Source organism: Aphis gossypii, chromosome 1 (genome assembly GCF_020184175.1).
Source record: "Aphis gossypii isolate Hap1 chromosome 1, ASM2018417v2, whole genome shotgun sequence".
Classification (NCBI taxonomy): Eukaryota; Metazoa; Arthropoda; class Insecta; order Hemiptera; family Aphididae; genus Aphis; species Aphis gossypii.
Genome location: NC_065530.1, coordinates 35,185,468 through 35,197,994, shown reverse-complemented (window position 1 = coordinate 35,197,994; position 12,527 = coordinate 35,185,468). Strand labels below are relative to the sequence as shown.

Genomic DNA, 12,527 nt, shown 5'->3' with positions numbered 1-12,527 from the left:
CAATGAAAGTCTTTTGCCATTTTTCTCAAAGGCACTAAAAAAGTTTGGTTTGAGTTCTTCAACACGTTCTACGTCGGTAATGTTAAGTGGGACACTCTTATTTGCGATTTGTAGAGGTTTTTCTTTAAGTATTCCAAATATGTGGAAGCCGATTTCGTTGATGGTCATGAACTGTTGGACAAGTCTGGACGATGTTTCTTCAGGACAGTTAATTTGGATTAGAAGTGGAATCGATGTTATTTTTACAGATACTTGGTCAAAACATTGAATTGCATATAAGTTCTCCGCCATGGATATTCTGGACGTGTTTGAAAATGGGTGGTATGGAGAGCAATTTCCTTACTCTGGTAGTGATGGTCTTCGTAAATTTAATATCAAGTGGCACGGGTGAGGGGGAGCGTAAAGTTAATGTTTGACTGTTGTTCCCTAGCTTTCTTCGTTGTTTAAGGATTCAGAAGAGGAAGTTGGTGATTTTAGTCTAATCCGCAGAGGAACTTTTTTGGGTGGTTGGATAGATGATTTTGACCGACCGCCAATGATGTACATACTATTTTCCATCCTTATTTTCTATTATTATGCTGATCATATGTTCCGTAACATAAAAAAGTCTTAAAAAGGTTCATAATAATATTAATCAATATTTATATTTTTAATAGTATGCATAGTTAATAGATATTAATAAAGCTCCTCATTTTATTTACGAAGTAATAATCAGTTCTTTCTTCAACTTTCTCTGATCCTCGAGTCAAGATTAATACTTTATTGCTTTATTTGTTTTATAACGTTTATAAAAACCATATTCAAAATATTTGATATCAAAATAAATTTAACACATTATTTAACTTGTATTAAAAATATGAGAATTAAATACGTATAATACTGCGACTTGCGAGGGTAGAGAATATACAATGAAATAATTTTACCAATAAATTGGTATTCATTTATTATTGAATTTTATTCTTTATAAAAACATTTACAAAACATACTCAAGATTATACACACTTGTAGAGATAAACATAGTAAACCGTAAAGACTCTACATCAGCGGTTCCTAAACTTTTTTAGTTTACTACGCTACCCTAAAAATAAAAAAAAATAATTGCGCCTCCCATGAATAAATAAATAACAAATTTATAATATTTAAATATAAAAATATTTTTATTGTTATGACAAAATAACACGGCTCGCGTCTCCCCTGCTAAATGCTTGAGCCTCCTAAGGGAGACGCGCCTCACAGTTTGGGAACCGCTGCTCTACATTATTTATTTAATATTTCAAGATTTCCTATAAATGAAATAGGTACTTTATTGTTTGTTTGTTATAATACAGGTAAGGTATAAAAAAACGCTAACTCTATAACCTCTATAATACTAATATAGTAAGGTATCTATCTATAGATAGAAATATAAAAGACTCTCAAAATTAATTATTTACTATACTATAAGTAGGTACTATAAATTATAGGTTTTTGAAGTAAAATATTTACTATTTTTATTTTAAATTATAATCAATATAATAGAAATAATAACTAATAAATTATAACAGGTAAAAAAAAAAAAGATATTAATAAATTATATCGTGTAGTGTGTACCTACATTTTATCACAAAAATAAGGGTTTGTATATTATATTGAATATTATAATAATAATTATTAATTATTATTATATTCAAGTACCTACAAATGTAAAAGCATTTTTTTTATTTAACCAATTAACTAAAAAATTCATATCTGTTTGACACTAAAATAAGCTGTGGCTGTCCTTGGTTCACAATCTCACAGCTAAATTTTATTGTGAAAAAAAAAATAAATAGAACACAATTTACTATATTATTTGACTATGAAAATAATCTTTAAGTGGAAGTTACACAATCTTTAGAAAAAAAAACTGTTCTTTGACCTATCAAACAGATTAAAAAAGTTGTTATACATACTATAATATTATCAATACGACAATACCTTGTTGTGAGAAAATTTGGTGTACTATTATTTAAGTTCTTTAAAACCGTACTTCTAAGTACCTATATCGGTAATCTGCGTATAGGTACTGTATTCTTAGTTATAAATTATAATTGTATAAATTCATCAATGAACTACCACTGCTATTACTGTATAATATCATCACTAGTTCACTATACAGGTAGGTATCTACTGTATAAAGTGGTTACTGCCGTTAGATACTGGTTACTAGTATATACTGTAAAGCTGTTGCCTGTTATAGAAATTTCCAATTAGTGCCAGTGACTTACTGGCACATATTGTAAGGGGCAAAATGTTTAAAATCTAGGATTGACCAAATTTGAATTAAAAAAAAAAAATGTAACAACATAAAACGTTATGGATAGAAAAATCTTGTATTTTTTGTTAAAAAATTTCAAGTATCCATATCAACGTACTACAAATGCTGAATCACATTATTACGATAATAGAAAACGACGAAAACCGTGTTATTGCGTTAAGGCAACTGAAGAATTTACTGACTACTGAGATAGATAACATTATTAAAAATTGTCAAATAACGATCTTGTATAATAGGTATACATAATATTATAATGTAGTCAATGTAGGTATATTGTATCAAGACTTATCAAGTTATGCTATAAAAAAAAATAGGCACCACAACTACAACTGTCAACTAAAGTAAAATCGTGATAATTGCTAAACAATAAAATATATTAGATAATGTTATCATTACGGACATTGCCGACCGGTTATCAGTAATCATTTCACCCGCCACCCAACAGACATCTGTTTTGCACGTCGCGAGTGTTACTGTAACAACAATAATAACTTACTAATAAGTATATTAAAATTAAAATTAAAACAATTTTAATACATTAATATTGTTAATAATATAATATTAGTGTCCCATTAAAAAAAAAATAATAATAATATTTACCAATCGTTTACACAACAATGTCTATAGCTTATAGCTTATAATATATAGTTTATAATATTATAATGTAATCGTTTGACACTTGATGGATGACAAATAAAAAATGTAAATACTAAATGATAATTAATTTTAGTAATATATCGTCGGCCGTCGTCGGTCTTTCTAACACCGTCCCCCCCGCGCCATTTATTAACGTGCCGCTGTTACCGAAACGAATTTTATCCGCAAAACTTTCGATTACCGACAATGTTCGCAATATCATTATGTTCCCATCGGACCCGTCCAAGTAAAGACGTCAAATGTTGATCCGCATAAATGTTTTACTGGCGTTGATAATAGGCAGTGGCCTGCTGTCGTTGGGTAAGTCGTCGTTAATCTAAGATTTATATTATTGTGCGTCCGTATCGAATTTTTGTGTGTCAATGATGATTATGGTTTCGAAAAACATTTTGATGTTGTCAATAATTGTTGACCGCATCACCGTTATTGGGAAAAAGCATAGGTCCACACACTGAATACTGATTTCGATCACAGCAAACCATCGTTGAAAGTGAATATTATCGTTTTTTATTTTCACCGTAATCACTCCGTACTCGCTAACATTATAATATATTTATTATTAAATTTTATTTTTATTTTAGACTTATTGGCTATTCGAGTATGTTGGTATTAATTTCTTACCAATAGCTTATTAACAATTAAAATGCACAAAACTTCAAAACGAGACAACAGTCTTGTCTTGAGTTAAGTTAATACTATATTAAGAGTACCTATAATGTTGAACTTATAAAAAATAATTTTTATTCTAACAGATTACTGTTGATTACCTTACTCAACATTTAAATTATTTTGCAATAAAATATTCTTTTTCATAGTGAATATTTGTTTCTAGATACTAAATACCTACCTACTATTGTTTTATAAAAATAAAATTTAAACACATCATTGATACATTTGATGCGAACTATACCTATTATAAACTTAACTGTTATTTATATTTTGATTATGATTTTAGGAATTATCTATTGCCTTAGATCAAATAATGGTACCCCTAAACAAGAATTTCAACTATCAAACAATAAAGAGTTTCAGCTTTTTGGATCTGCTGAATCTGAATTCAATATAAATCTTATTAATAAGTTGAAAAATGATTTGGCTATTGCAAATGAGAAAATAGAACAACTGGAAAGCAAGATGCAAGGATTTGATGAACGTATTAGAAAGCCTTATCCTAATGTCAAATATTTAAACTATAGATCAAAAAAACGTATTCTGGTAAGATAAAAAATATTATCTTCATCCAAATTCATAAATACAATTTTAAAATTAAGATACTATGTTTAATATCTATTTTTTAAATCCTTATACTTTTATATTAAAAGTAAAAAATGATAAATGCTTATGTCATTATTTACTTTGGTTTATTTGTTATTTCAATATATTTATTAAATAACCAAATGAGCGTAATAGTTATAAAAAAATACTTTACTATGGAAAAAGTTAATTCATATAAATTAGATGTAATAACAAGTATAACATATAGTATTATAACTTAATTATTATGATTTATAAAGGAATTTATCAACCTTGAAATTGTATTTACTATATAGTATATATTTTTAATTTTAAATATTAAATGTTATAAAATTATTTTTCAGGTTACTGGTGGTGCTGGTTTTGTTGGATCTCATTTGGTTGATAGATTGATGAAAGATGGTCATGATATTACTGTTGTAGATAATTTTTTTACTGGTGTTAAAGCAAATGTTGAACAGTGGATTGGCCATGCTAACTTTGAGTTAATTCATCAAGACATTGTCAATCCTCTCTTCGTTGAAGTAGATGAAATTTATCATTTAGCTTCACCTGCATCACCTCCACATTACATGTTTAACCCAGTAAAAACAATTAAGACTAACACAATAGGAACAATTAATATGTTAGGTTTGTAAAATATATCTATACTATAAAGGAATCTATAATAAAAAATTAAAGAATAAAAAACAATAAATAAATCATTTATAATATTTAATAAAATTCATAAATAGTAATAAATACAATATATTTGCACACTTTTTAATTAATTTAATTTTATAAAAGTAGAACTAATTTTTAAGTATAAATATATAAAGTTATTATGTAATATTAAAAAAAAAGAAGACATCACAACTGTAAGTGCTATCTCAGTCTTATACATTTTTAATATTTGTGTTTAGCTGTTACAATTTTGTTGGCATAATATTATAGTGAATTGATTTATTGTCAAATTGAAATTTAAGAATATTATCTGTGTTCTTTGTTTAAGTATTTTAATTTTCAAACTATTAGCTATTATATTTTTAAATTTTATATTTTACATAATATGGATGACTTGCTCAAAAATTAAAGTATTATGAAAAAACAATGAGATAATGAATGCACAATGTTACTTTAAATTTTATTTTAGATAAATTCAATTCATTCTAATATTTTAGTTAACAATATACATTTGGAATCACTAAACTCAAATTTACTATGTTGTCAGTTTGTAAGATGGTACATGCGGGTTTAATGCCTTTTATTTACAGATTAAGCATTAAAAATTAAATAATAAAATATTTTTTCTCTAGTGATCCAAAATTCACTGGTACTTTTAAATGTAGCACAATTAATCACAGAATTATATAATGTGTTTCTCCTTAAACAAAGCTTTTAAAACAAAATTTTGAGTGGTAGTTCATTTGTATTTTTCTTAAACATTTTTTTTGTTTTCTGTGACTTATTTATACATCTTAATAATCTTATTTTTGTATGGCCATTAGATGAAAACAAATTTATGAATTATAATAATTTATGTAAGAAAATATTGAAGAATAATGCAGTTCTGAATTATAACAAGTACAATTGTATTTTAGGATTAGCAAAGCGAGTAGGTGCCAAAGTCTTAATCGCCAGCACTTCTGAAGTCTATGGTGATCCTGAAGTACATCCACAACCAGAAACTTATTGGGGACATGTCAATCCAATTGGTATATATTCAATAATGTATAATTATTATTATGTTATGATTGCAACAAGTTTTTAGACTTATTAGTAACTTTAAACATTGTACTTAATGCATTAATTTCTAAGTTTAAGTTAAACTTATTGTTTTTTGTTGTTTAAAATTTTCATCCAATAACCAATAACAAAAATTGTTTTGTTGCTTAGGTCCCCGTGCTTGTTATGATGAAGGTAAAAGAGTTTCAGAAACATTGAGTTATGCATATGCAAAGCATGAAAAAGTATCTGTTCGTGTCGCCAGGATATTTAATACACATGGACCTCGAATGCATATGAATGATGGACGAGTAGTTTCCAACTTTATATTACAAGCTCTCCGAAATGAGCCAATTACTGTAAGAAGTACTATGTCATACAATATGTTCCAATTAATAGAATATTATTTGTTCAATTTTCAATATTTTTTTGTAGGTGTATGGTAGAGGTAATCAAACACGTTCGTTTCAATATGTATCTGATCTAGTAAATGGATTGATTGCCTTAATGGATTCTAATTATACCCAGCCTGTCAATCTTGGAAACCCAACTGAACATACCATTAACGGTAAGTTTTACCACTGATTCAATACCATTGTAAAATTTAAAAATGTTAAGTAAATAAGTATAAAATTAATACAGTTATATAATTGCTTATTTTATTAAATGTTAAAACATATTTTGATGTAATTGTCAATCAAATGTCCATAATAAATCATTTTTAATCTGTGTAAGATTAAAAAAAATATGTTTAAACAATATGAAAACTGTACCAAGTCAATTTATATTGGTGTCTAAAAGCTATTGTCTATGACGTAGTATTTTACAACATATAAATATATACATTTAACTTAAAATCAAAGTTTTTTTTTTTAAAAATTACCAGTCAAATATTGATAAATAGTATATTATTTATATATTACAGAATTCGCTGTAATAATTAAAGGACTAGTTGGTGGAAAAAGTAAAGTAATTACAACACCTGCTGTAGAAGATGACCCTCAAAGAAGAAAACCAGATATTACAAGAGCAATGACTTATTTAAATTGGAAGCCTAAGGTATATTAAATGGTTTTGTAGTTTGTACTAATACATATTACATAAAGTAAATAATATGTACTTAGACTTTCATGTTGATCTGAATGTATATTATTAATACTTTTTCATATAATATAAACTAAAAATGTCATTTGTTTTAAAACTTAACTATAAACTTTTTTAACTTTCACTTTATGTTTAGCGTGAAAAAAGTAAAATGGTTATTAAACAATTTTATACAATGTAATTTTATCATTTTTATTCCTAGTTTTAATAAATATTTATAAATTTACATTAATAAATAGAGTGGGTACAATTATTAATGTATATGCTTTTACGTACAGAAATACATATTTACCGAATACATATATGCAGTGTGCACTCGTAAATCTGGATTTTATCACAATAAAATAATTATATGATTCAAAACTATGAGTTTTACATCAATAATCAACTTCTAACAAGCACAGCCAATTTATTGTATAAAATAGTTTAATATTTCGATATTATTACCATTAATTGTTTTAAAAAAAAGTAATTTTATTCACTATAATTAACATAATGTTTGTATTTTACAGGTGGGTTTAAAAGAAGGCTTAAAAATGACAATTGACTACTTTAAACAAGAAATAAAGAAATCACAAAAAAATGTTTGATGTACAATACTTGAATATTATATTATAATACTGATGAATTATGAATTTTTATTTTAATTAGTGTGAAAAATGATGTTTTTATATGTTTTATATAATTAATTATTTTTAAATTTGTTAACTATTACTGATACTATTATTGAAACTATTATTGAATTTAAACTGATTCTATGAAAATTTAGTGCACTATTTATGTAAATGTGACAAATATTTTTTATTTATATTTATATTTATATTTATTAGTATTTTTTTTTTTTTTTTTTGTAAACTTCTGTGATCTCTATAACATTTTATCTTAATGTGTTATGTAGTTATTTTCCTTTCGTTGCGTTTGATAATTAAATCTGTTGAGTAAAATTAATATATATTTTTTTTAATCGAAGAATTATTATTTGATTGTCAGAAAATTACCTATATGAAATTATGTAAACTTTGGTTTTCTACAATGTTTGTTCCTAATTCCTAAAAAAGGTTATAAAGGTTATAAGTCATCTATGGTTAATCTGTCAATTGTATGAAATAAATAAAGAACAAAGTAAATAACAAAGTATAATATTTTTATTAATAAATATGAAATAGCCAATGTTATTAAAATTATTTCAATAGAATGATGAAAATATCGGATAATTTACCTAGACATATTATAATATTATTTATTTATTAATTATCTATGTATTTTAATTTTTAACTGAATTAAAATTATCGAAAAATCTTCGGCACAATTTTCTGCGTCACTGTGAATTAGAAAACAAATAGTATGTATTTATATTTTTTAATGGTTCTAAAAAATTTAATTAGTGTAATAGTTATTAATGAACAAAATATACATACTGTAACAAATTTTGGTTTTATAATATATGGTTTTTTTAAAACGATTAAAATATACACGAGTTCAATGTACTGTTAATTGTATTCTCGTGAATTATTTATTTTAAAATCAAAACATTGGTTTAGCAGTACGTTAATAATGAAATAGTTGTGTAACTATTAGTGGACAGTGACCGGTAACTTATATAACAAACAATATTTCCAAACTTTATCAACTAAATGTTTTTTTTTTTTTCAAATTTGGTCTGTACAAAAATGTTTTTCACCGACCACATTATTATTATATATATTTTAAATCTCGAGAGATGATTTTGGAATAAAAAACAAATATAGATTTTTATTCATCATCTTTTCGATCATTTATAATCAAAATAAATATTGTTGGGCACAGTATACTCTGACGATTAAAAACTTTTAGTTGAAATAAAACGATGCGTACTATATTGAATATATTAATCAAGTTGAAAATAGTGTATTATTAATTATTATAATAGAATACCCAGATGAAAAGCCAATAGGGAAAGGCGCCAAATCGGGGAATTAATATAGAACCTTTCCAAAACGAGAATGAAAATCATTCTTAAAATGTTATACCTAAGGTTTATCAATGTAATAGACAATAGTACTAAGTGATTTGTTTTTAAATCTAAAGTAAAACATCACCTATATGATTCAAAATCGATTCGTTTGTCATTTGATTATCATTAGGTACCAATTAATGTCCAAATGTATAATAAGTCAAACGAACGATTCATTGGACCGAATCAATTCAATAATTCAAACGGCTCGATTCAGACGATCGATAAATGGTTCATTTTTCCCATCCCTAGAAAATCGCAAATACGTACATAACCTCAAATAGTATTTGACCTGTAGCGCTCGCGAGTAACAATCGAACTAACCGGACAGCAGCTGATAAGGATTAGACGGTCGTCGGACCTTATCAGCTGCCTAGACCGTAAACAACAACTACCACTCAACAATAACAAACGGGAAGACAGTTCGTAGTTTTACGCTCGAGCGATAAATCATAGATAAGTATAATATAAATAAATATTACGTACCTGTTGTTATATAAATACGGCTGACGACTTACGACTTACGAGTAATCGCGGTTATATAAACTCGGTCGACTCGACTCGATTCCGTCTCATTAGCGAGCTCGATTCACGCTGACCGACACTTCGGAGGACCCGCGACAGCAGACGACTCATATCGGACATGGCTACCACCAGACTGGCGATCGTGACGGGCGGCAACAAGGGCATCGGGTACGCCATCGTCAAGGACCTGTGCCGGCTGTTCGACGGCGACGTTTACCTGACGGCCCGGGACGTCGGCAGGGGCCAGGCGGCGGTGGAACGGCTGAACGAGCTGGGCCTGAAGCCCAAGTTCCATCAGCTGGACGTGACCGACGCCGGTAGCGTGGCCGCTTTCGCCGCGTTCGTGGCCGACAACTACGCGGGCGTGGACGTGCTGGTCAACAACGCGGCGATCGCCTTCAAGGCGGCCGCCACCGAGCCGTTCGGCGTGCAGGCCGAGGAGACGGTGCGCGTCAACTACTTCGCCCTGCGGTCCGTGTGCGACGCGCTGTTCCCGCTGCTCAGGGCCGGCGCGCGCGTGGTCAACTTGTCCAGCTCCGCGGGCCGCCTGTCCGTGATCCCCGGCGAGGAGCTCAAGCGGAAGCTGTCGTCGCCCCAGCTGACCGTCGACGAGCTGGACGCGCTGGTCCGGCAGTTCGTGGACCGCGCCAAGGCCGGCGACCACGCGCAGTTCGGATGGCCGTCCACCGCGTACGGCGTGTCCAAGGTGGCCGTCAGCGCGCTTACGTTCGTGCAGCAGAGGGCGTTCGACGCGGACCCCAGGGCCGACATCGTCGTCAACAGCGTCCATCCCGGGTACGTGGACACGGACATGACCAGTCACAAGGGACCGCTGACCATCGAACAGGGCGCCGAAGCTCCGGTTACCTGTCCCTGTTGCCGCCGGGCGAAAGCGACGTCAAGGGCCGTTACGTGTGGTGCGACAAGACCGTCAAGGACTGGTGCCAGTGTTGAGGCGCGTCGACGACGGCCGCTTTTATGACGACGATATGCCCGGCCACGGGTGCTACTCGCCATTTTTCACGTATACAAAGTACTTAGAATCAAACTACAAGTCTACACGCGTTTATACTCTATTCGTACACACATTCCGTATACTTAATATTGTGAATTTTTTTACGAAAATCATATGTTTATTGTTAAATATTATTCGATTTGGCACTGCTCAAACTGTGTTACTTTTGTGCTGTTTTACAGATGATATATATATTTTATCACAATATAATAATATTTTTTTAATCACAATCATTTACCGTGTATTTGACTATAATTCCTACCTACAATACCCGACACCCGTTGTCGAGACTTTGAAAATTGAAAATGTATAATATTCGGTCGTTCCTGAATTCCTGATCGATTGAAAATATTAAGACTAGCTAAGGTCGCCTGCACGGCGTTGTCCACGACGGACTACACGCCCCCGGCACGTTTACCCTACTCCGTTAAACGTAAACTGTATATTATTTTTAAGGTAAAAGGTATTTTATTGTTCGTATTACAGACTACTGCTATGTATGTATTTAGTTTCAAAACAACAATTTGTTTAGATTCTGAACGAAGTGATGAATGTATTGATTTTACAATGTGTGTATGTGTTGACAACGCAATTAATTTTTGTTAAAATATTCATTTCTTTTAAAATAATTATGACTTCCATTTATTTATTATATAATTAACGCATTAATTAAGTAAAAAGTATAACCAATATTCCTCCAATATATGTTATTAAATAATCTGTACTTAATTGTTCGTAATTTGAAACAATTTTCGTGCAAATCAAACAAATTTATGCATATATATTTTTAGTTATAATATGTGAAAAAAAAGTGATGATACGTAGGTATATCTTATGATTATAGGAATTCGAGCGGGAATTTGTTAGAATTGAGGTTAATTATTGTCGATAATTATTAACATACATACGGTCATGATTCATGAGATATGAGAAAGTACTAAGTAGTAGTAGAAGACAGAAGTTGCAGTAGTAATCGGCAAAAAAAAAAAACCATCAAAATTAGCAGATAACAAAAATTAGAACCAAATACCTAATACGAAATTATCGTAGTATTATAGGTATTATACCTATATATTAACGCTGTACGGCGTTGCATCATCGTAATCGGCCAATTAACTTAATCTATAGGTACATTTACTATTTATAGTTATAGGTAATAATGTAATATAACTTATCCATAATATGTATGAACACTGAACAGTATGTATGTATGAACAATATCAGAGAACTGTCGAACGCGGATCTCGGTAGCTTCAACCTACCTATAACGTCCAAAAACGTAGGTACAAATGCCCACAATATGTATAAAAAATATATATAATGTACTTGCAATACTAGCCTACGATTACGAGCATTACGGCATGCCGTAGTGCCGTACTAACATTTGAAAATATTGTGTATATACTATGTGTTATATATACATAAAAACAATAATATAGTATGTAAAAGTTCAAATACCCACGAATGATGTATTTTTTCATTTTTGAATTACAACAAAACAATTAAAATTGCTTATATTCGTTTAAATATTTAGTTTTGTCAACATTTGAACATTTGAAATTATTTACATAAGTACATTGTAATTGTATTTTTTCTTATAATAAGTTGACATTGATCGAAGATTCATGGTAACATTATTGTTTTTTTAAAAATATAGACTTCTATATTAAGATTTTAGAGTAGAGATTACCTACGTTAGTATAGACACTTGTACCTATTGCTATTTAGTCACGAAAAAAAGATTTCATAAATTATTTCATATCGCATACTTATATTTAGGCGGCGTTCGCCATCGCTCGGATGGATGAGTTCAGCACACATTCGACCAGCATTGCGACGACGATGACTGCGACGCCCAATATAGGGACATGACGAGAATTTATTTTATTTATAAAACAATGATTACGATCTTTTTACAAAACAAATTTATTAATATTTGTAATGGAAATTTATTAAATAGCCCAGTTACAAACGAACAT

General features: G+C 29.8%; 2 protein-coding genes across 2 annotated transcripts; both read left to right on the top strand.

Annotated features, from left to right (window-relative positions):
* The first annotated feature begins 2,726 nt into the window (after nucleotides 1–2,726).
* LOC114130900 (UDP-glucuronic acid decarboxylase 1) lies at nucleotides 2,727–7,650 on the top strand. Its single transcript, XM_050197047.1, has 8 exons — nucleotides 2,727–3,253; nucleotides 3,909–4,168; nucleotides 4,552–4,837; nucleotides 5,788–5,901; nucleotides 6,083–6,270; nucleotides 6,347–6,479; nucleotides 6,816–6,970; nucleotides 7,528–7,650. The coding sequence occupies exons 1-8, from the start codon at nucleotides 3,193–3,195 to the stop codon at nucleotides 7,603–7,605; spliced, it is 1,275 nt and encodes a 424-aa protein (XP_050053004.1). The 5' UTR covers nucleotides 2,727–3,192; the 3' UTR covers nucleotides 7,606–7,650.
* Nucleotides 7,651–9,397: 1,747 nt separating this feature from the next.
* On the top strand, nucleotides 9,398–10,778 carry LOC114130899 (carbonyl reductase [NADPH] 1-like). Its single transcript, XM_027995973.2, is given in 2 exon segments — nucleotides 9,398–10,393; nucleotides 10,396–10,778. Coding segments are annotated over 2 exon segments (834 nt in total). The 5' UTR covers nucleotides 9,398–9,651; the 3' UTR covers nucleotides 10,488–10,778.
* The last annotated feature ends 1,749 nt before the right edge of the window (nucleotides 10,779–12,527 follow it).